Source organism: Bradysia coprophila (assembly GCF_014529535.1).
Source record: "Bradysia coprophila strain Holo2 chromosome X unlocalized genomic scaffold, BU_Bcop_v1 contig_45, whole genome shotgun sequence".
In the NCBI taxonomy this organism is placed as follows: domain Eukaryota; kingdom Metazoa; phylum Arthropoda; class Insecta; order Diptera; family Sciaridae; genus Bradysia; species Bradysia coprophila.
In genome coordinates, this window is record NW_023503339.1 from 776446 (window position 1) to 800637 (window position 24192).

At 33.9% G+C, this 24192-nt stretch overlaps 2 protein-coding genes across 2 annotated transcripts in view; one reads left to right on the forward strand and one right to left on the reverse strand.

Moving 5' to 3' along the window:
- The window catches only part of LOC119070042, a 162670-nt gene that overhangs the window by 115114 nt on the left and 23364 nt on the right, over window positions 1-24192 (forward strand). Inside the window, exon 8 of the mRNA XM_037174326.1 lies at window positions 4029-4153. Coding sequence (XP_037030221.1) covers window positions 4029-4153 — 125 coding nt within the window. The remainder of the gene's footprint in view (window positions 1-4028; window positions 4154-24192) is intronic.
- LOC119070045 (poly(3-hydroxyalkanoate) depolymerase C-like) lies at window positions 13726-15188 on the reverse strand. Its single transcript, XM_037174328.1, has 7 exons — window positions 15068-15188; window positions 14890-15012; window positions 14634-14828; window positions 14487-14572; window positions 14126-14421; window positions 13917-14071; window positions 13726-13848 (listed from the first exon to the last, which is right to left on the reverse strand). Exons 1-7 carry the CDS (start codon window positions 15141-15143, stop codon window positions 13784-13786), a joined length of 996 nt encoding a protein of 331 aa, XP_037030223.1. The 5' UTR covers window positions 15144-15188; the 3' UTR covers window positions 13726-13783.

A 24192-nucleotide genomic window follows, 5' to 3' on the forward strand; every position in this document is an offset into this window, starting at 1 on the left:
AAATCCATTATTACCTAAGAAGATTATATGCTTTAACTCAAATCTCGTCTTTTTTATAACCAATTTTAATTTGTACACTCAAATCTCCTGCAAAAGTATTTAAGGGTTTATGTTTGACGGCGTCGTTGTCGTTGGTGGTGGCGGCGATAATATATACGGAATGAGTGTTAACATGTATTACGCAGACAGCATTCACTTTATATGTAACCGTACAATCCATTAGACGTATAATAACTTTTACAATACCGTTGTGGCCTTATTATCATTTCGATGTCAAGCTTCATAAGATGGATAATTTGGGCGAAGGTAGGCATTATATTGGCATTCGGTCAAACCACATGACATGGTCGGATGATTTAATATTGCTTATCTGTACATAATTCATTCATCTATTTAACACATATTATAATGAGCACACTGGAGAGTAATGGTACACTAATCAGAAGGTTGGGGGGATTCGGATTTGGGTTATCATTATTGTCCGACCACAGGTTTATTGAATGGCATAGATTTGGATGTAGCTTCTTATGCTGTGATGAAATTTTGCTCCAAATGTTAAATTAAGACAGCCTGGTACCTGATGATATATGAGAGAATCCTTTCCTTTGAGTCAGTGTCCCGTAACCATGTATTTTTGACGACGCAGGTGAGAAAATAGTAATTTTCTCCTCTCTACTGCAACTTCGGAAAATCTGTAGCGTTTAAATAGTTATATTTTCAACGAGGGAAGAAAAGTTGGAAATTGGATAATGGCAAACGATACTGCATTGTTCCGCTGAAGGCAACTCGAAAACTGTATTTCATTGCTCCTACTGTGAACAATATCGTCTATAGACAAACGCAACACAACAAAACCAGACTAGGCGCTATCAATCAAAATGCGTTGAATGACAAAACATAAAACCAGTTAGGTGTATAAACGACTTCATTTTTAAACCCCATCGTTCTTGTCTCCTGTTCTATTTCGTTAGAAACTGCGTATGCTGTTTAATAAAACACCTGCGTGTGTTCACAGCTAATAATAATCAAAGGATGAAGAGCCATTATACATCCTATTTGTCACACCTCTTCCATAATAATAATAATAATAAACGTATTATCGTGTCGTCATTGCTCTTTGAAATTTTATCTCATCATTTATCTCTTTATCAAATTATAATTGGAACATTAAAACATTGATAACTTAATTAACTTTGTAATAACAAATCATCATTAATATCAACGATATGTACGTAATTTTAAATGTAAAACTTCAAGTGCAGAACAAACACCCTCACTCCACATTAAATATGATCGGCGACAGAGAGAAAGGGTTAACTTTTTCATTTTAATTTAATTTGTAGAAAATGGTGAATAACTTCACCGATTTTTGAAAAATAATTAGTTTTACGACATGACAACGATAATGACGTTCAAGTAGAGCGCAAGAAGTGCCTTTATCCCACTTACCTATGTGTATACAGTACAGTAATTACTCTGTAATTTGACTTTATAATTATGAATTAATATTTTATCAACTTAGTTCGAAATGACTTTGTGCATTGCAGAGTTTTTCGGAGAATCGTTGTTTGCAAAGAATTCAGCACAGGTTGTCGCTATTGGTGATATTTATGTTTAACAACTACTTCGAAAAATAAAAAATTTTGGGAAAAAAATCAAAATAAAAATGTGTCAAAGTTAAAATTCGAAAAGTTTGGTGAAAGACTTTGTTTTAAATTCGTTGAAGAAAAATAAATTTCGTGCTAAATTTGTTTTTAATTTAAGTGCACAGCCTTGAAAATTATCTCAGAGATTCCATTTTCTGTCTCTCACAAAATTGTATCGACCGTATAAAAATGGTAGAAAAATTCGAAAAATTGCAGTACGGATTCAAATTTTATACAAATTATAAGTTAAAAGAGTTAGTCTCGGAATAGGTCAAATTCAGGTCATGCAAGATTAATGCAATCCCTTCATAGGGACGTAGGCAATAGATTGTATTTAGTATGATTTAGAGTCAACCGAACTCCAGTTTTCCGTTGCACTAGCAGCGAGTGTATTCCTAAAGTTGATGTATTTGGAGATTAAACCCTTGAATCCGTTGGAAATTCGATCTATTGTCTCTATTCGATGACTTTAATTTGACCAGAGAGTAGAATATAGTTTGCAGGGAATCATCATTTGCTCGGCGCCTAGGGCACCAACGGCCCTGCTCTTGTGCATCCCTGAGAGAGGAAATGTGAATTAATTTATTTAATTGCAAGTCACAGTGCTCGGAACAGATCGGAGCCTGAACCTGATTCAATATTTCAGGTGATCGCAATCTGACCTTAACCTAATTTTTTTATTTCTGTTTTTCGGATAAAATTACAGGGCTAGGTCAAACTCGAAATAAGAAAAAATCAGCTTCAGAGGTCACGAACAGGTCAGGACAAGCTGACCTTAAATGGATCAGCCCGAATCTTGCTCGGAACGTTAAATTGTATTAAATTAAAATTATAATTCCTACAAAAAAAGCTGCCTTGTTGTGAAAACTACTATCGTTTAGGGCCACTTCACCTTCTAAGCGATGTGAAACCTTGAATTGAATTGGATGAAAACAAGACCCGGATAACTACGGTAAAATGGATAGCATAAAATAATTTTTTGAATATAAACTCTCGATGAAACAGTACCTCTTCATGCCGGAGAGTTTTTATGTCTAAGAAGCTTTCAATTCCAATTTATCTTAAATTGCACATTCTCTATCATAGAAGAAATTTTTTTTTATAGTATTTACAGGCTGAAGATATTCTTTGTATGTGTGTAATATAGATCGAGTCCGAGTAACAGATAAAGGATTTTCTTTGATTTTTAAAAGAACTTGGTTTACAATTTTTGTATTTCGCGAACTTTTCATAAATTTTATGAGTACTTATGCGAATATCCATACTCCTCGAACATATTTTGACTTTTTTTAATGTTTTATGTTGAGGATTGTTTAAGAATGTATTGTACATTTTATGATTTCTGAAAACAATTTTTCAAATGACTATATTATGTCATCAGATATAGAAGTTCATAGAAACGACATTATATAGAATGTTATTGCTACAACTTGGATTCCAACAATACCCTCTCCAACCAAACTACTTTTATTAAGGTGGTGAAAGAATCAAGTAGCCATTGGAATTTACATGTAATTTACAGCGTAGTCAGTCAAAATGTAGAATTAGTGTTTGTAGAATACAAAGAAATAAGGTGTGAATTTGACACAGAGAGCTGAGAGTTTGTTTGCTAGATAGAGTATTGATTCCAACCAATTATGAATTATTTTAGAAGTTATTTTGATGTACGTAATTAAGACGACAAAAACAATCTGAGCTTTTGTTTTTCACTCCAATTTGAAAACTGTTCGAAACTCTGTTAAGTCAAACAAAGGATTTGCGCTCGTGTGCAACTCAATCACAAAGTTTAAAATCACAACAATGGCCAATTCATCCAACCTAGTCACGTTGAAAACTCGATTAAACGATACCGAAGTATCAAATTGTCCACACTATGTCCGTAGCTTGTGTTTTGCACTCCAATACGGTGTCAATATTTAATAAACAGTAAGTCAATGTGGTGTGAAACTCTGTCGAGATCAATGTAAGTCAAACAAAGGATGATTTTTGGATTCAACTGTTTGTATTTTGTATACACAATTGAAAGAGTCGTATTTCGTTAAATTCTAACGATATCGGAGTCATAAACTGTTCTGTATGTGGTCTGCTTCAATAATAAAATTGTAGAGAAAAAAAGATGTTTTACAAAAATCGCATTCCCAGTCCGATATACCCACCTATATACCTGGCTATCTACTCGGACAGAATCCATAAACTCATTTATTCAATGAGGTTATCGCTGTAAAATGCAAATAAAATTTATTTGTAACCTACGAGCTGTTGTTCTGTACTATTTTATCTGCATACACACACGTGTATTAAAATAAAAGAAAATGTTGCATCGGTTCTCGGGTATTAAAAACATATTTTCAATTTTGTCTCTCTCTTTTTTTCAATTTGCAGAAGAGGATTACGATGCATTTTGCTTAGCATATATGTTTACATACCGTGATTTCGAAATGGGAACTCTTGGTTTGGCTTGGACGGGAGACTTGAAAAATGCTGGTGGTGTTTGTGAAAAAAATGGGGTAAGTGAATTTATGTGCTTTAATACATTTTTTTTTCACAAGCAAATTGTGTTGTTTACAACGTATAACTTTTTACACGATGAACTGAGAATATAGCAACTCTACGTAGAAATGTTCGACATTGTTTGTACGAGTTTATTGTATAAGCATAGGGACTAAACTGAACTTGGAATGTAATTAAATTTTTACTTCATGACGGTCATGCGATGTTCTACGGGAAAATTTGTAGATGACTAATTCGGACATTATTTAAAAATCCATATGATTATGTGAATAGCTCTGACTGTTATTTACTAAACGTATCAAAAAATTATCGAAATGACTATGGTTGCGAACGTTTCGTACAGTTGCGATCGATTGGTCAAACTTTTACCGAAGTAAGACACAAAAAATACAGAATAATTTGTGCCGTGTTTGGCTCGTTTGTTTTCAGACCTCACTAACAGCCGTTTACGGCCAATAATAAGTACAGTATGAACCACTGGATTCAGGTGACTTCCGAACGACGCCTCGAATATAAAAAAATCCATCGTATTAACGTTGCCCTTTTCTAGTCATTCAGTGTGTATATCTTTAGGGATATTAATGTGATGCGATATTGTCTGACACAGAAATCGAACCTGGATCATTTTGATGGAAGGCCCTAGGGTAACCCGTAAGACGTGCGTGTTTGTCGTTCTCTGTCCTTCATCTTAGGTATATATGTCCTGCATCTAGGTCTATCTCAGATCAATCCAGGCAAAACTGTACTCGCAAGGAGTTAATTTTAATTGAAAAACGAAGCTATGCCATGGATTTACACTTGCTTTACGGTATAGAGAAGATGAATGTTAAATATATATATGCGCATGACGATATTTGCAAGCTATGCAACTTTACAAGGATTTATTATTCCCGATTTTCGTTCGTCATTCAATTAAGTTTAAAATAAATTGAACTTTGCGGTAGCTAAACCAATTATTGGCATAGCCTCAGTACTTCCTCGTATATTCGAGTTGTTTTTTACTCGTTTCGATTTTGATTAAATCTACATCGATTTTTCAATCATAGATTCGAACGGATCGAATAAAATGTAGTACGATAGTACTACATAGACCATGTACAACGGCGGTGTATCGATGTACAAGAAGATAAATTTCAAATACACGTTGTTTCTCTCGCTTTTACACTCACGCTGTATTCCTTTTTTGCAGCTCAAAAATTTTTTGAAGAAACTTTTTGACACCTAAAACATTTTCATTTGATTTATTGTAAAAAATAATGCAAAACTTTTTCCATGCATATAACTTGCCAGAACCTAAATAACATAATGGCTATATTCAAACAGCCTGTACTACAGAACAAAATAATAACAATAATAAAAAAATAAAAGAAAATTCTAAAGTTCGGTCTAAAACATTTTTATTTTAATTTACATAAATTTTTCGTATTTTTTCATTTGAAATTATTATGCTGAAATGTTTTCTTGCAGACTTATACCTATATCAGTTAAGCTAGAGAGAAGAGAAGCAGGAAAAAACGGCAATACTTTATACTATGTAACATATAAGACGTGTACTAGGGCGGATCTATTTTTACTTTAAATTTTTAGATATCTTCAAACGCCTATTTTTATCCAATTATATTACAGCGTTGAATAGTTTCTTTGGAATTTCAATTCAACTTCCAATTTCTGTTAGTTCTGAGCCTAATCCATTATATATTGATATTCATAAAAGCTCGCTAAATCTCTCGTAAAGAGAGTCGTTGCACTTATTCGTACGTGTGGAATGAAAGAAATGTTAAGAGAGTCTTAAGTGACGAACGCTTGGAACAAGTAGAACGAATGTGTTCACTTACTCCAACGAATAAAAACGTAAAAAAGTATCCTTTTAAGTTGTTATGCATGACTTTCATAGCATATGTATGTGCTTCGTCCTACCAAGCACCATTGCACACTAGGACGTGCAAAAGAAAATCCGCTGCAGTGAATAAAACTGGACTGGTGAATAAAATGATCTAATTGTTGCGAGCTATTATTCTTTTTCATTAATTCCCAACTCCTAAACTCTGAAAATGAGATCCGTAATACAATTTTTAAATTCATGTGACATAATAGTTATGTAACAAGAATCGTATGGAGGTGAATTATCGGACTAGATGCCAATCTAAGGCGAAGCCGAGGTTGGCAAGACGTCGTGTGCGATAATATACCAGCATACGATTCGTGTTGCATATAACGTTTTATGCAATGAAGAAAACCGAATAAATACCGAAGATAACTTTAGTGAGACTTCAGTAACACGTGGCTTTTGTCGCACCAGTGCGATAAAACCCCTTGCAAATCCTTTCGCACTAGTGCGATAAAATACATTCATAAGCCGTTGATGATCACAGGCGGTGTTAGTTACAAATATCATCACTTAATTGCATAATATATATTTATATATCCATCGCTCGTTGACTTTATTGATCATTCAACTTTAAAATATATAAATTAACAATTCATAATGGGAAAATGCAGAGAAAATTATCGAAACGTCGAGCCATCCTAACTTTTATCAAGTTATGAAATTATGTACGCTGTTAGTAGTACTTACATGTTTCTATTCTCTTTCATTTTTCTTCATATTTCTGACATTTCAAACATTCGGCCCCAAAATGCAATTTAATCTTGACGAAATTGTAATACGTTGGGCTTGCTTTTGATTGCCTAAATGTCGATTTTTTTAATGAAAAGATAAGAAGCTTTGTACAGGGAAAGTATCTGATTTACTGAGCGTTGAAATGTGAGTATACAGTTAAACTCTTATATAGAGGATTGCTGCAACTGTTTTGTGAGGTTGTCCCCTCACACCGCTTATAAACGTTATTATATGACAGTAACAGTCACATGAAACTGTTGGGTTTGTCTGAGTGAGTCGATTAGCTGGTATAAAACAGATGAATCGAATTTCGATACAAATTTATTCTACCTTAACTGTCTGTGTTGCTTAATAGTTATTTTCCTAAGGCGTGCTAAAAATGCTTTTCTAACGAATGAGAGGTTTCTAGCTCGAGCCAGGCGAGTGCTGGAATCGAATTCGCCTTTTAGAATAAGTTAGGAACAACATTTTTCCTAAACGACGTGGGAAATAAGCGATGAAGTCGCGATATTTTAACACTAGTTGGGAAAAATAATTTGGAAATGTGACGACTCATAGTCTACTCACTACTGCTACATAACATGTATGTGCCCTGTAATGTTACTTTAAAGTAGAAATTTCTATCCGGGCATAGGCTCCTAGCTTCTATCACGAACACTCATTTTTCCAACGTCTAAAAGCGTCCTAAGTTTCAAGTATGTATGAGTGTACGATGTTGTATGTTTTTATTCACACCAAGAAATCATGACAAGAAAATGTAAGGCATATTTTGATTGCATAACATTTCTTATGTTCATGCTAGAAGCAGAGCTGTGATCCGGGACATATACTTCTTAATTCCATGTCTCCATTGAATGTTATGTTTTGAAGGTTTATTCCACGGAATCTCTGATCTAGTGTGACAGAATATCTTCCTACTACAATTGTCAGATGAATAACTATTAAAAATGAATTCCATTTAGTACCTCTCGTTAAGTTTATAAATTTTTCCAAAGAACTGGCAGCCTTAGCATTGCAATTAAAACATTTCAATGCTTATTTAATTTACTCAGTCTTTCATGTCCTATTAGCCCAACGAGACATCATTCGTCCGTTGACTTTGGTCAAAATAATTTGTTCTTTTTACTAGAGCTTTAAATGACAATGTTAAATGGAAACTGGAAAAGCCAATTGTGAGTCTAGTTATTCATTCTTTTTTATTTTACATTTGAAATATTTTACCGTGATGAAGCATTAAATGCTCAAAAATGAATACAAAATCGTTTTTCCTGGAAAATGAAATGTTTCATCATAAGTCGTTCAGCTGAAGGGATTTCGTATGTTCATCATATAACCTATTATGCAATAGCAAAATTTACTGAATGCTAAAGCTTCGCAAATAATCTTTTTTTGTTATGCAACAATGCAACAAGCACCCAACTATAATCTAGCGACAGAATCAGTTAATTATTTATGTAATATTAATGTAGGTGTAGATAAATGTAAATTTATATAACCGCCTGTGGTTCTTTCATCCACCGACACGATGAAAACAGAGAGGGTTTAAAAATCAAATTTTACATAAATTTTACATCAACGAAAGATAAAACTTAAAAATAAAAAACATTGTGGCAGCTTGGGATATTTTCAGTAAAGAAACGCTTAAAGGCAGTTTTTCTTTTATGGTTTGGTAATGAAGCTTCATCAACTTTAAAACTGCACTGTAGTGGGAGTGCTGCTCTGACTTAAAAATTGACCAGATCTGTTATCCACTATACATCACAGCATTATGGTGTTGCTTTCACCGACTCTAATAGCAACTTCAAGTACTGCTCCAAAGAACTGAACTATTTCAAAATCCTTTTAGTGTAAATTAATTCTGAAAAATCTTAAAATTGCCTTGAAAATTGCAGTAGGATGTTGAAATAATTGCGTAATGACCTGGAAATTGGCAGAAGTGATTGTGTAGTTTCGATGTAGAATTGTAATCTAGTGAAGACATTTCTGCACAATACTGAAATATCTGAAATATGTTCTCGTTATACGAATACATCTTTTGTTTTTGTAGGTCAATAGAGTTTCAATTCTTTGTCGACGCGAAAATGCTACAACACAATCAAACTGGCACCGTTTTCACACTTTCGACCTATAACATCTCTCTGGTAAAATAAAAAACGAAAAGTTTTTGCATCTACTCCATTTTCTTCCAATTTCTGTTCCAATAAACTCGTTTGCAGGGCATTTATTGTACAATTTAGTAGACAAACGCAAATTATGAGCTTGCCAAAACTTATGATCGCAAATTTCTGCAGTCGTTTGTTAAGCAGACAAACATAGAGCTTAAAACATATCATCACCCAGGTATATGTATACTTAACCCATTTAAGCGATTTCCATATTTTTTCCATTCGCTATGTTTTGGAATATTTAAATAAAAAAGAGAATTATGTTCCATTCCGCCTGAGTATTGTTGGACGAATATAGAAACACCAAAAAAAAAAAAAAATAAGAATACACCAACAAAAATGTGCTCAAGAAAATTCTCTAGTTTAATAATGAGAAATCGTATGCCCCAATATTATTATGCTTGGATAAAAGCCAAAAGGTCAACCTTCAAGATCTGAGTAAGTAGATGAATACAGAAAAAAAATTCGCTCCTTAGTTAAATATGTATAGGCTCCGCGTACTCGGTCGGTCTACACATAACACCAGCATGTATAAATAAAATAAAAAAATAGAAGAAACATGAAAGCTTAATCTCACTTAAGAAAGCAACAAAAAAGCTTTTCTGCGAGTAAATTTTTCCTTGTGAGACATTTTTAGGTAAAATTTTCATCGCCAAAATGTTCACGATTTAAAGTTTATGGTACATTTAATATGTGCAATTTTTACCGACTCCTATAACTAGAAAATGGTGGATTTTTTTTACACTTTATAAATCATGCAGACGTTTGTAAATGGAAGTTTTTGGTTTTCATATTTTGATCAATGGTGATTTCCGTGCACAATTACATTTAATGACTTTTGCATGGTGAGTGGCTAACAATATATGTATACAAATGAACCACTACATGGAATTCCCATCTATCTGTTGTGCATATTCACTTTACAGATATACGCTTTTACCGACGAGCTGTCGAGCAGCCTAAAATTTTCCGAACTTTGACTTGCTAATAAATTTTTTAATTTTCCTAAAAAAAATTGTTCGATCGTATGTCTCTCCAGAATCAATATCAATACACCCAACAAGAACTACGTTAGAAACTTTTATAATGTTCAACAAATTCCACAAGTTCCAACTCCCCATTACATTCAGTCTGTTACACCAGCCCTTCATCTTGATATCGAATTTACTTGAAATAACGTCAACTGAATCAAGTACTTTGAACCCAATACATATTAAGATGGATACAAATTTAAATCACATAACAACCGAGAATTCAAAAATTAAATGTAAAATAGAAACAAAACCGAGCAAACTCGAACAAAACGATAAGACCGCTGACATAATAATCAGCTTGCGGTATAAGAAAGTTCAAAAAACAAGACACCGTCAATATTTCTCGTGTCGAAACTGAGACCACCAAATATCTGTCGAATCTCTCTATATATCTTCATCATTAGCGGTCATCCAGTATTGACGTCCTCATAATTCTTCAAATATTTAACCCTCCACTGTGCCCACTTATTTCCTATAACTACAAAACGGTCTGACTCATTTTGTCGAATCTCCTTCCCTCCTCTAAATGAAGACGTCATTATTACACGATCCATATTTCGTACAGAAAAAAACCCATTCCTCATCGCTGTACACAGCACAGTTTCCCCTTTTAATCTTGAATTTACTCACTTGTTTGTTTGATGTACCGTTCGCCGTACCGTGTGGAAAATAAATATACAAAGCTTTCTATAGATAAAATACAAGCCACCCACCCAAAAGAAGAAAAAAAATATTAATCTTCTAAAACGAAATTTTAACACTTACAATAAAGAAAGGTAAGTTAATAATAAGCGGACGTTTTGCAAGAATTATTAAAAAGAAGGGTACTTTCGTCGTTGAATATTTGGAGCTTCAAGCGAACAAAGACGGTCTGTCCTCAATTTAAATTATTTAGTTGACAGTTTGTGGCAAATTGGATTGTGATTAAACTATATACCGTGGTACACACCGAACATGCCGAGATGAAATCAAATTTCCTCACTTTCATATTATTTTCTTTGTTTGTATTTGATAACTTAACAGTACTCGTGGGACCTGCTGGAAAATCTAGAATATTCGATTTTGCTTTTATTGCCCATTCGTACAAATACATACTTACTTCAGCTGGTTACAGTTGCTTGATTAATGACGAAATGATAAAGAGCTCTGTGATATGAGAATCATTTACGGAAAAAGATTGACTCCGCAATTGCCGAAGAAATACATTTTCCACGTGAGGGTATGCTACTTGATCAGGAACGCAAATTTCGGTACATCGCCAACATATTAAGTTTAGCTCACACTCAAGTCTATGTCTGAAGACAATCAAGGTGTTGATGACGCTGATACATTAAACTGAAATGATAAATGGCTCCTATCCCGCTTGTTTATTATACTCTCACCTACGAAATAATTAATCGTCAGAGTAATAAATTTTCTTATCTCTGATCGTATGCAGCCAATTTTACGTAATACGAACATAAGAGGTGCAGACTCACACTCGCTGTCAAACGTTTTCTTTTTTGGTAGAAATGTTTCCTAATATCTCACTGTACAGGCTTTAACATTTCAAATGTCTCACTGTCATTTTTTTTTCAAAGAATGTCATTGTGAATTCGCAATGACACAATGAAATTCTCAGAAACATTTGACAGTGAGACATTTGAAATGTTAAAGACTGTAATAAAAAAAAGCTAAAAAAAACCTCAAGTACCACAAATCCTTAAAGAAGTCTTAAAGAATGTAGAACTAGACTAAAGACAGGGTGAGAGCCCCAATGCTAGTATATCTGACACACAAAATTTTGGAGAAGAATACCTTGTAAAATTCTCTACAATCTATGTGATTTTCAGACTAAAAGAATTTTTGCAAGATCTCATGAAAGATCACTTGTGAAAGTCTTATAGAAATTGACCCCAATTTCTCCATCAGGTCTCATATAAGTTTTTATTTTCACCCGGGTCTAATCTAATTTGAACTCGATAAACTTCACTTTCTCATTTTGAAAATATGAATCTCGAAAATTTTCAGGAAACACTTTCCTGGTAGAAATAGTTTCGGTATATCTATATAAACCAAACTCAAGCATGACGCAGACACTATCTATACGTTATAGATTCTATAGATGATTAATATCCATCAATTTTTAATTCCGAAAATAGTCAGTTATTTTGAAAGCTTATCGGCATAATCTGAAAATATGAAGGTGTGACCAACGAACATTTTAAATAAAAACATTGGCACGGTGGGGTTGAAACAAATTTAAATAAAAAGGTAGGATAACCTCAACTTTTTTTTCGTGGAATAACAGCATTGGTTGAGTGTAGATTATACGCATATAAAACAAAAAAATAACTAATTTTGCCAAACTTATATGGCAAGTATGGCATCAATCAAATGCTCTTAGCATTGGCTACAATAATAAGAAAATAAGTTTGGGATACTTACATTAGTTTAGCATATCAAAAACTTGCATGAGGTGGTCTAGGTACGTTCTCAAAAACGGCTCGGTGATTTTTTTTTGTTTTATATGCGTATAATCTACACTCAACGAATGCTATTAGTCCGTGAAAAAAAAGTTGAGGTATCCTACCTTTTTATATAAATTTGTTTCAGCCCCACCGTGTGGGATGAGGGGCGAGAATCTCGAAATCAATTTGGTTTTTTTTTCGTTGCTCAGACACTCCTTTTCGGTGATCTGGTGGATTTTGGTTCCATTAGCAAAATAATTTTTTGTGGGTAATACTTCAAGTATCATCAGATATAAGAATGAAAGCGTTGATGTCTATAGCAAATGGATATTGATCTAAATATCTAAATATCTAAAAAAATAAAAATAAAATATTGTTTTCCCGTAATTCGAATCATTTTCATCGATTATTTAATGAACAATTGCTTAAATCATCCACTTTTATTATTTATTTCTATTTTCGTATGAATTGATGAGAACTTTATTGAAAAGCTCATGAATACGATTTTACGAAAACAAAAGCGAACAAACGAAAAACGAGAGAAGAATAAAGGGAAAAAACGTCAGGGTAAAAAATCCCTCGAGTAAATAACCATAATGAAACGCTTAACATAAATAAAAAATGTTCGATTTCCGATATATATAAGTCCTTTTCTGTGATGTCACTTTCACCTACAGAGGAGGCACAATATTATATAAAAATAAATGAAACGTAAAGGTCTAGATATAACCAACGGTTTCCTACCTGATGCTTTTATTTTTATTTCATTTTTTTTCCATTTTCCAGTTTATCATAAATCATTTGGCAATAAATTTTCTTTTTTTATTGTAAATATGGATGGTTATAGCTATAAATATCACGGTTATCATACATAAACGCACACACATACACTTATATGATATACAGAAGAAATGCTCGCATGTAATAAATCAACGAAAAGAGCAAACCAATAAAATATATTGCCATATTTACTATTATGCTACATGCTGGCTTGCAATATAACACAACACACATATCACACAAATTCTCTCAAACTTCAGTTCCGTGATTTTACTTGTTAATCTCTATCGGTATCACTATCGTTTAGTTCAGCTAAGTGCCGTTGGAGATCATGAAAGGCTTTATTTCTTCATGGTTCCATTCCATAGGTTGAGGAAATTTCCTCCGACGACTGAGACTCATAAAGCGTGGGCGGTGCCCATTGGGCACAGTTACTATTAAAGTTACCACCACACAATTAATCCAACCATTGGTCCGGTCAGATCAAAATCTTGATTCAATGAACATATTCTACACATTGACTTTTAAGGATGCTTTATTGTTATGAAACCAAACTTTTCTAAAATATTTGAAGATCCTATCCTCTGATCAGTCGGTTCATCATGCGGTAAGTGGCTGCAATTTGGGCACCATTTCTCGTTGCTATGGATCGGTAAAATGTGTGTGAATTAAATGTCAGAATTTAGAACTCTTACAAGGGCTTCATATACCGAAATTGGAATTCAAATATCCCCACCAGTCGAAGCACGCATTTGGATTTGTGAGAACTATCGAACTGACTTGTGGGAATAGCACAATTATGTTGTTAACTTCAGCAACTTGCATGAAACCGGCATTTGCAGCATAAGCATTACCAACATTTTGTCTAAAGTTACAAAATCCGACAGATTAAAACTTTCAGTGATAAATCGGCTCAAACCTAGCCTGCAGACATCCGTGGAAGGAAATGTGAAGTCTGCAGGAAGCACCTTGTTGACAGGCAGTTGGTACGTAGACGAAACCTTGAGCATTCATACTAGAAAGATTTGGTGTTCCGGCCACAAACTCTAATTGGTCATAATTGAGAAGATTGCCCACAACACCAGCAGTGTCAGCGGGTAGTGTTAATCCACCACCATACAAGAAATTTAACATTTCGTAAGCTCCTCGGAAATTGCAGTTGTTGATGAATGGTGAAGCTGTGGATCCACATGCTCCACCGAAGTTGTGTGTTGGCTGCAAAAATTTTATGGCACTTTTACAATAATTTAAGTGCTGACACACTAAAATGTTTAACTAACAAAACCATGTCCTGATGGAAGAGAGAACTGTGAACTAATTTGGGCTCCAAAGTGGTTGTACATGGTCTCTACGTGTCTGCCAGCTCCTAATGTCGTATTCAATTGATTATTATGCGAAATTCTCACAGATGTGTCAGGATCTTGTACCTGGAACAACAGTGAAGTCCATGACACCATGAAAAATGAAGACTCTGTCACCACTAATATGACCAACGGGATCAATCTGACTACTACCAGCCAAATTATTTGCTTGTGCGATAAGGTTGTTTACGTTCGTAATGAGTGGACTTATCATACACATATTTGCTGCTATGAGACCACTACTCGCACATAAGTAAGCAACTGAAATTATTATGAGTTGAGGGATCTGTTCGTTAAATTAGAGCCAGTTTCCTATACGAACTTCCAGCAAATATTCCTGCTCCGTGAACTTCAGACGAATGTGCAAAATGAAACTGCATAGCCATCGCACCTCCGGCTGATAAGCCCGATACCGTAACCGAGTTAGGATCGATATTGTATTGCTCTAAAATAAATCAGGATAAATTTGAATTTAAACGAAAACGACATTCACCAATTACGTAGTTGTTGTGAAACCACAAAGTCACATAGCAAATAGCCTATCAAAAACACCAACGACAACGAATTTTTGGACATTTTGAATTTAATGCAAATTGCGTCTCACAGCTTTCGACAACTTGACTAAGCACAATCAGCGATGTGTACAAGAATTTATAGACTCAATTGGGAAATGATAAGATAACCAACGGTGGTCGATTGATTAGATATTTTGAATAGTCGGTTTGCTTTCCTTTTTTATGTGAGATTTTATTTTCGCTGTTAAGATAAAGAACCTCTCAGGAATATTATGATAGCCACTATATTCAGATATTCAGATGAGAGGAATGTACAATTTGTTTAAATATAATGAATGGCAACGAATTGAAAGGTCGTACAGAAAACCTGAAGAACATAAGCTGAATAAGTATATTGTGTTACACCTCTAGCAAAGCTACGTTGGAAATATTTCTCCTTTTTAACGGAATTCATTCATTTATTCATCTAATTCATGGATAAATAAGAGAGAGCTCGCTTTTGATCCCTTTTCCATTTTCTCATCAACAAAACATTTTCTTTAAATAAGTTTATTTCCCGAGAAATCTCTGAAGTGGATCTGCTATAATGACTAATTCATACTTAGTTCCCAATTTTTATAGATGGAACTAAAACTGGAAACTTCTTCAAACTATGGTCATTGTTTGTGTATTACGACTCACCAAATAATAGAGTAACCGAGACAATAACTTAAAGTTAAGACAAAATAAGAGAAACTACAGTTGAAGTTATCTATAAATTTTCTCATATAATGAGTGGTTGCGCAAACTATTATGTACAATTGTTTGCATCGACTTTTGTCGAAAAGATTTTGCTATTTTCTATGCTCACTCATAAAGACAGGCCAAAGAGAAATCACTGTAAGTACTGTAAGTACTGTAAGTACACCGAAAATTCGAAATGGAAAGTGAGAATTCAAATTCTATGGCAACTTACTGCTTGATCACACTTTTTCCATTTCCAAAAGTCAAGCGAGTCAGGACATTCGATACGAAAATTTTTATCCAAATTTTGACTTAATAAAAAAGAATGCTTCCACCAACCTACACAACCCGATACACACATACAATCTCTATTAAAAGGAAAACGAAATCTTTTTAAAAGAATTATTTCTGAATTAGACAATGTGCAAAAGTTCTTTGGACACTCTTCCATCGTCATCATGACACAAAGCAAAGGAGACACGCCTACAACACGTAAACTTTTCATTTCGTTTACACTATAGACATCTACAGATTAATCTTAACAGTCTTGCTCATGAATTGTATTCTGTAAATGTCTCGAAAGAGAATGCCAATTTGTATCAGAAATTTGTCTTACACCTAAAAACACCTTTGTCCATAAATTTGTTACTATAACATCACAAAACAGGGACAAATTTTCCGCAATTTTCTACACACAAACATACATGCGAACGGACGCACACAAACACCCGCATCACGTTCAGCTGCGTTATATACGATGATTCATTTAATATTGAAGACGAATTCGAAGGAACATTTATATTATACAAAGGACGACGACGTTTTTATTGTAATATGGTTATAAATTCTCGATGACCTTGCCGTCCTTTTTTTTATTTATATATTTCGTAATGGAAGGATATATAGGGTATATAACTTCAATTTATTTATATTGTGACACCTTTTGAGGTTAGGGTCCATAACAAATTTTATTCTGTGCAAATTGCAAATAATTTTCTACCAACGATCAAATATATGAATGATTGTATTTCGAAATGCGTGTGGGTGTACATGGCCAATATTGACGGTCTGACAAAATAGTCAACATATTTCTGGCTAAAATATTTCGGAAACGAATATGAAAGACGACTATCCTACTTTGAACTGTAGAGATTTTCGTTGACATTTTATTTTGGATTCACAAATGATTCCTTGAGTTTTTAGGTCCGAAATATCTAATCTGTTTGTTTTAGTCAAGAGTTTGAGAACAAGGACATTGCCCAACTTTCATATAAATTTGCGCCATTTTGCCCTTCTAATTTATTTACTAATATTTACACACTATCAGACACTTCTCATTTCATGCTACGGACACATTTTGCTCGAAATTTCTAGTCTGTATAATAATTAGTCTTGGGTCGAAGATCGTCATTTCTCGTATACAACTTTCTATGATTAATTAATCCCTCTTCTGTGTCTTGCGTTTCATTTCTGTTGGCCCGTCAGAACAGAAAACGAAAAACACATAGTTAATCTACCCATGTGTTGTTGTCCTCCCCTTTTATTCACTGTAACAATGCTATGATAATAACTAAATTGGAGGCTTAATTTTTTTTCTCCTTGTTCCAAGCACTTATAAACATCCTTCTTCGCCTCTCCTTCATTGTGTGTATACGATTTTTTTTTCCTTCTCGGCATAATTGGTGCGATTTATTAGATTACATTTTTTTCCCTTTAATTATTCTTTTTTTTTCTCTTGAATTGCGGTATAGCAGTGAATGTCTTGCTCATGTATAGAGGATTATACGAAGTTTATGTCAATGGCAGGTTAAACCATAGAATGAGATTTTTATTACGGTTTTAATAAGCGCTTTATTTTCGCCATTTGTTTACGCATACATAATTGAAGAATGAAAAAAAAGAAGGAAAATTGTTCGTATCCTTTTATCGGTATTATTTGCGTATAACGTACTTGACTTCTCATTTGACTGAAGTGATTCCAATCGAAATTACCTTTGCCTTTTGGACGTTTGTAATTGGTTGAATCGTTTATTCTTACTTTACGGTCCCTGTAATCCATAGAAATAGGATAAACAGAAGATTTTATCATCAATGCAAAGATAGCAAATAGTCTAATTTCTATAAAGTTCCTCATAATTGTAATAGCAGACTATGGAAAAATAAATTTAAACGTTAACTCCTAAGTTGACGTTACATTTTAACTATATACTTTACCTGAAAATAACTACTTACTCACTGCATCCCTGGAAAATTAGTCTTTACCACATTGACATGAGTGGTTTTCCGGAAGCTTAGTGAGAGTTAGTAAAATATTTTACATACTACATGCGTCGGAAACCGTAATTTTCATGTTTCAAGCACTACTTTCGACGCCCTCAGCATGTAAATTCCATTACATAACTCGGGATAAAAATGAAAAGTCCCGTTTTCGTGTGTTTATTGACCTCGGCTTCGCCTCTCTCTCCTTTTCATCTTTTTATGCCTAGTCGTGTAAAATACTATTACTCACTGTACCCTTAGAAATAAAAAATGAGTCATTACTTTATGGACATGGGCGTACAACACTAATTTTCCAGGGAATTAGTGAGTTAAAAAAAACTCTCGCAATTGTTTGGAACTTTATATTTTGCTTTGGGTGATTGTAAACCTTGCCATCGGCTCATGCTACAATCTTCACAATTTGAAAAAAATAGGAATTTCCAAACCACGACGTAACATATAATTTCTGCATACGATGAGCTGTATCGATGTGAAGTAATTAATCGATTGGGAAGAAAATGAATTTTCGCTTATATGTACATCAACAACACACATCATACTTCAAAACACCATAGTACACACTTAGTCTATATAATTCCCTCGAGCTACGCCAGCGGTGTATACACGCACCTTATGTGCATTGGAATAATGTTAAAATCTAGTATTAATGTGAAATGTGATTGGTATTCCGACCATATAATGCATAACCATTGGAAATATTAGTGTGCCGACTTTAGTGATTAGTGAATGTTAATTCATTCATCAATCATTGACAATGACGGAAATTAAAATTTAAAAAGTTTTTTTGGTCTCATTTATATAAATTTAGTTTTCAGTGAAACTATGACACAAATTTATTCTTTAAAAATCATCTAACTTATGACTCAATTACTCAAAAAATGTTATCCATCTACTTTGGAACTTAATAAGTACATAATGAAATCGTATGATAGATTCTGTGTACACATTTTGTCCTTTCTTGACGGCGAAAATTGATCATCCCTTTTAACTTCTCGATTGTAAACAATTTAATTTCTTTTCTTCTTTTTTTTCTTTCTTTCTCTACAGCACGTAAAAGCAGTGACTTACCCTGCAAATTAAGTTAATTTAGCGTTTCTTATCATATTTACACATCAGCAAAACGAAACGAAAGGGTCGGTTGCTTCGCCCAACTCATGAATTGTTCAATATTTTTGCGATGTTGTACTTGCTTTGAATTATCATTAGACGAAACGGAGAAAGATGTCTGTTAATTTAGCGATTTCGGATACGCTTAAGATGGCGTCACTTGTTGTCAATTCCAATTATACTAAAAACAAAATTCAATCACGCCCGCACTCTAATTTTATTTTAATTTATCAAAGCTTTGAATTGATCAACAATTTGATCTATCGCCAACCTTGATATTTTTCAATAACAAGACAATTCCAATTTGATTTTTGAAAAAGCTGTTTCTTATTACTTTCTTTTTGTTTTATATGAATAGAGCGTGTCCACCAGTCCAACCATTGTCTCTAGTTTTATACCCGTTTGCCACAAATTTATTGATAAATTACACTCGCGGAATTTTGAAAACCGACACATTTTCTGTGGTTTAATGGTTTTTTATGTGAATTTTTGCATGCATTTTTATATGGAGATATGGAGAAATCTGAAACTCAAGTAAAACACAGAATCAGAAAATGTGTCGGTTTTCAAAATTCCGTGCGTGGAAGCCATTTTAGTGTCATCATCTTGCTCAATTTACCTCATTGAGACTTTACATTTTACATGGAAGTCTGCAGTTCGAACTTCCAGAAAAACCATTTTTTGCGTAATTCAGAATATACGACTTAAACAGTTGAGAACCACGTAGTGTTTATCTCTACTCGTGCTGGAGTCAATAAACATAAATACTAAACTGTTCTGAAAAAGGGATTTCTTTTAAAATTATTTACCAAAAAACAAATACAAAAACCAATTTTATTCACTCCAAAAGCTGTGTTGTACAGACGTCGTCTGTTGATAAGCGTATATGTGTATAGGTTTATCATAAAGAAAACAAAGAACCAAAAATTTCGTCTCGAGTCCTTGACATTTTAGCAAAATATGAATGTTAGAATCATATTTGTTGAGCAATGTTTTTGGTATATGAAAAGTTTTTGTTTTTTCTTCTCATTTTTAGCCCCGTACGAAGTACTGGGGGCTTATAAAAACACCATGCCGTTTGTAACATGTGTAATTCGAAGCAGACGGTAAGGGCAAAGCATTTGTCTATGATTATAGATGACGAATCCACAATAAAAAAAATGTCTGTCTGTCTGTCCGCCCGTCCATGTACACGATAACTTGAGTAAAACTCAACCGATTTCAAAAATTATTTTTTCCCCTGATAGGTAATGACAATGGCAAAACCCCATATGAAAATGGGCATATTTGGGTCGACCACTTCTGAGCTAGGGACCAATAAGTGTTTTAGGGGTTTTCGAAGCTGTCTATGGCATTTTAAACGCTACACTTGTAAGTGATACGTCAAATGAAAGGTATTTACAATACCAATCGACAGTTGCGGGAAGCAATTTTTACTTGTAGGTCGGCCAAATTTGAACGGATTTCGACTATTTTTGCTTTATTAGATAGGTATTGAACGTCAGGGAAAAAAAGTTTATGAAATTTGGTTGACTGGAGCGTGAGCTAGGTCCGTTGGAGTGAGCTCATATCCGGCTACTCGGCAGTACAGTGAACGTGGTGTATTTTGACAATATCTCGAGTAAATTTTGATCGAATTTCATGATTTTTTTTTGTTTGAAAGGTATTAATGAATGTAAATCGTCAGAACTTCCGGTGTCCTAACAAAATGGCTACCGGCGGCCATATTGGATTTTAGTAAAAGTGATGTATTTTGGAAAAAAAGGTACAGAGAGAGTTTCTGTTAACAAAAAAGTAATTTGTCATATGTGTGGGGTGTTTCAGACATTAAATAAAGAACGCATATGGACATGGTGATAGAAAAAGTTTCAAAGGGCTCCTAAATTACTTCGAAAATTTTTGTTTTATTTGAGAGGTACTTCGTACGGGTTTTCGTAATTGCGTTATGCGCAATATTTAAGATAAATATGAATACTTTCATTAAAATTGCACATGCCGCACTTGGGCTAGGTTGGAAGCATTATGGTAACGGGCACATACAGGTTATAGCTGTATTAGAGCTACGGAAGTATTAGGAAAAATTAGGATCACGGATGAATTAGGGCTACGGACGCACTAGGGTCACGTACGTAATAGGTTTACGGGTCGTACGGGGCTCAGTCGCAGCAAACGCTCCGACTGTTCTGACGGCTTGTTTTTTTGTGGATTTCCGACTTAAAAGTAGATATTCTTGCAACAGCATAGATAAAACATAAATGGAAATGGAAACTCAAACTCGCACAGCACGCAAAACAATAACATTCCACAAAATATAATGTACACAAAATGTTATAACTCCGTTTGAATTCATAAAATTTGTAAAATATTATTTGTGTTGTTTAGTCGTGTATGTTTCCATTATCTTATATATGATAATACCGGAAAGCTTCAGTCATAGCGCTTTTACTCGTGTAAAGGCAACATATACTTCTTTATGATGAATTTTTTTAAGAACATTGTTAGCAACAGATTTTCTCTCTCACTGGGTAAAAAAAAAGAAGAAGTAAGAAATGTATCGGAGGAATTAAAAAACATTGTTGGATGGTGTACAAAGTGTAGAAGTGTTACTTTTCCGTATTATTTTCGTTAACGTTGTTTTTGCTTTCGCTGTTGCACATACACTACACACACACACATCGTACGAGGAAGACTTTATTTGTTGTTTCTGGTTCTTGTTGAACAAAGCTTTTTTTATTTTTCTTTGTCAAAATACACTTTGACGATAAGAAAACGAATTAATGTTAACACTGGTAATCCGGGAACACGGTACGAGTTGTGTGTTTTCTTTGTATTGTAATTGGGGCTTATTATATATGAACTATATTGATGGACGCTAACAATTTGCAAATGTTTGTCATCCGTTCATTTTGTACCATAATAAGCCGAAAAAAAACGGAAAGGATTTTCTGTTAATAGCTTTTAACACATTTTTCGTATTTCTTCTTCTGAATTTTAATAGAAATATTGAAATTTTAATTAAGAATCTACGTCGCTTTGGCAGAGCTGTTAAAAGCAATTTTCCCTTGAGCTTGAATATAAGCACCTGATATAAATAATAGCGAAATCATGACGAATGGAATTTGGTTGAAACCAACAAGTTGAAACGTTATGTACACAGATGCACTGATTGGTCCACCTTTTTTCACTGCATTTTAGTACAACATTTTAACTGAACTAATGCATATAACAACAGGAACATGCTTTTCTACAAAAAAAATGCTGTAAATTAACAGTAAACCAGTTACTAACAGGAATTACCAGAGGAAAGTAGTGAGAAAGGATAATGAGTTCCAAAATCAATATTATGTTGCAGAAGCGCCTTCACCGAAAAAAATGTCTCAACGAAATGATTGATGAAATATGCTACATACGTCGAAAACCGTACTTTTCATGTTTTAAGCACTTCTTTCGACGCCCTCAGCATGTAAAATCCATTACATAACTCGGGATAAAAAGATGAAAAGTCTCGTTTTCGTGTGTTTATTGACCTCGGCTTCGCCTCGGATCAACAAGATTCACACGAAAACTCTACTTTTCATCTTTTTGTCCCTAGTCATGTAAAATACTATTTCATCCTGGAGTACCAAAAACGTCACATTATCTCACCAAATTTAATACCGAAAGAGCATACTATTTCCTCTCACTTTTCATTCCCGCTTATGTCATTTTCGATCCTATGTTTATTAATCCCTAAATGTGTCGAGTTGTATGCACACGAATATAATTTTTTTAAAGTTTTGTGGCAATGCATTCATAAGGATTGCTTTCGGCATTAGATTGCTTATTCTTTTACCGATGTTTGTGAGAATACCATCGATATAATATAGGGTAGATAAGTAATGTCAAAGCAACTTTATGCGGAAAGATCACATGGATGTATGTGTAACGTAACTTACGTTTTGAGAAAGCGCGTGAAATAATGTCATACAAATATTTGAAAATAATTGCAACTGCACTTCTGAATTACCTTTTTCTCTTCGTTTTGTGTTGTGATTCGTATTTTTTGCACTTGTATGTGTGCTACATTTCCGAAATTTCGTTCGGCTTGTCTCATTATATCTACAGTATATTATATCGATGCATACGAAACGGACTTCTTTAGGCATTCATACGGATTACTTTCGGCATTAATATGGATTGCTTTTGCACTACTACAATGTGTTGTTCAATTTTGTTTGGAATGTGACTTTGGTACTCCAGGTTGAAAAATAGTATTCATCACTCGGAACAAAAAGGTCTGTTTTCGACCCAGGTGGTGAAAACGTCCTAGTTATGAAATATGCTATTGTTTGGTTGTTATTGATCTGAAAACCTATATGCACTAGTTCAGATACACATTTCATCCATTTAAATTGCTTCGCATGTTCTGTAATATTTAAAGTGTTCCAGAATGGTTTCCAAAAAGGACATAAAAAGGAAATCGCTTGAAATATTCAACGGAGTCACAAGCTTTACAATATTCATTGATTCTATACACATATACACAGCCATGAAATGAAAAATTTTCGAGAGCTCTTTACGGCTTATTGAGTTTGAGAAATACAATTATTGGATTGTAAATTGTGTGACAGTGAAAAATAAAAACGTATTGTCAGTGCCTGTATTTTAAATAACATTAATTCCCAAGCGAAGAGTTTTTAGCTCGAGGGTTGCATGAGAAAAACTCCCGAATATATTCCTAATAATTTTCAAACAGTTTTTTCTTCTTTGTGTGCAATAACTCATAAACTTTCCACTAAAAATAGAAAATGAAATTCTTTTCGAACCATATGGATTGTGGGGCATAACCAACCCGAATGTATGCACATACCGCATACTGTTACATCGTTTATAAGAAATTACATTTCAAGTCATATTTAAATATGTAGCGTAATCGAATAGCTGCTTTGCTTGAACTTAGTCGAAGAACAAACTTTGAGTGGTGGGAAACATCTTGATCAAATAAATTTTTGGTTGGTCTT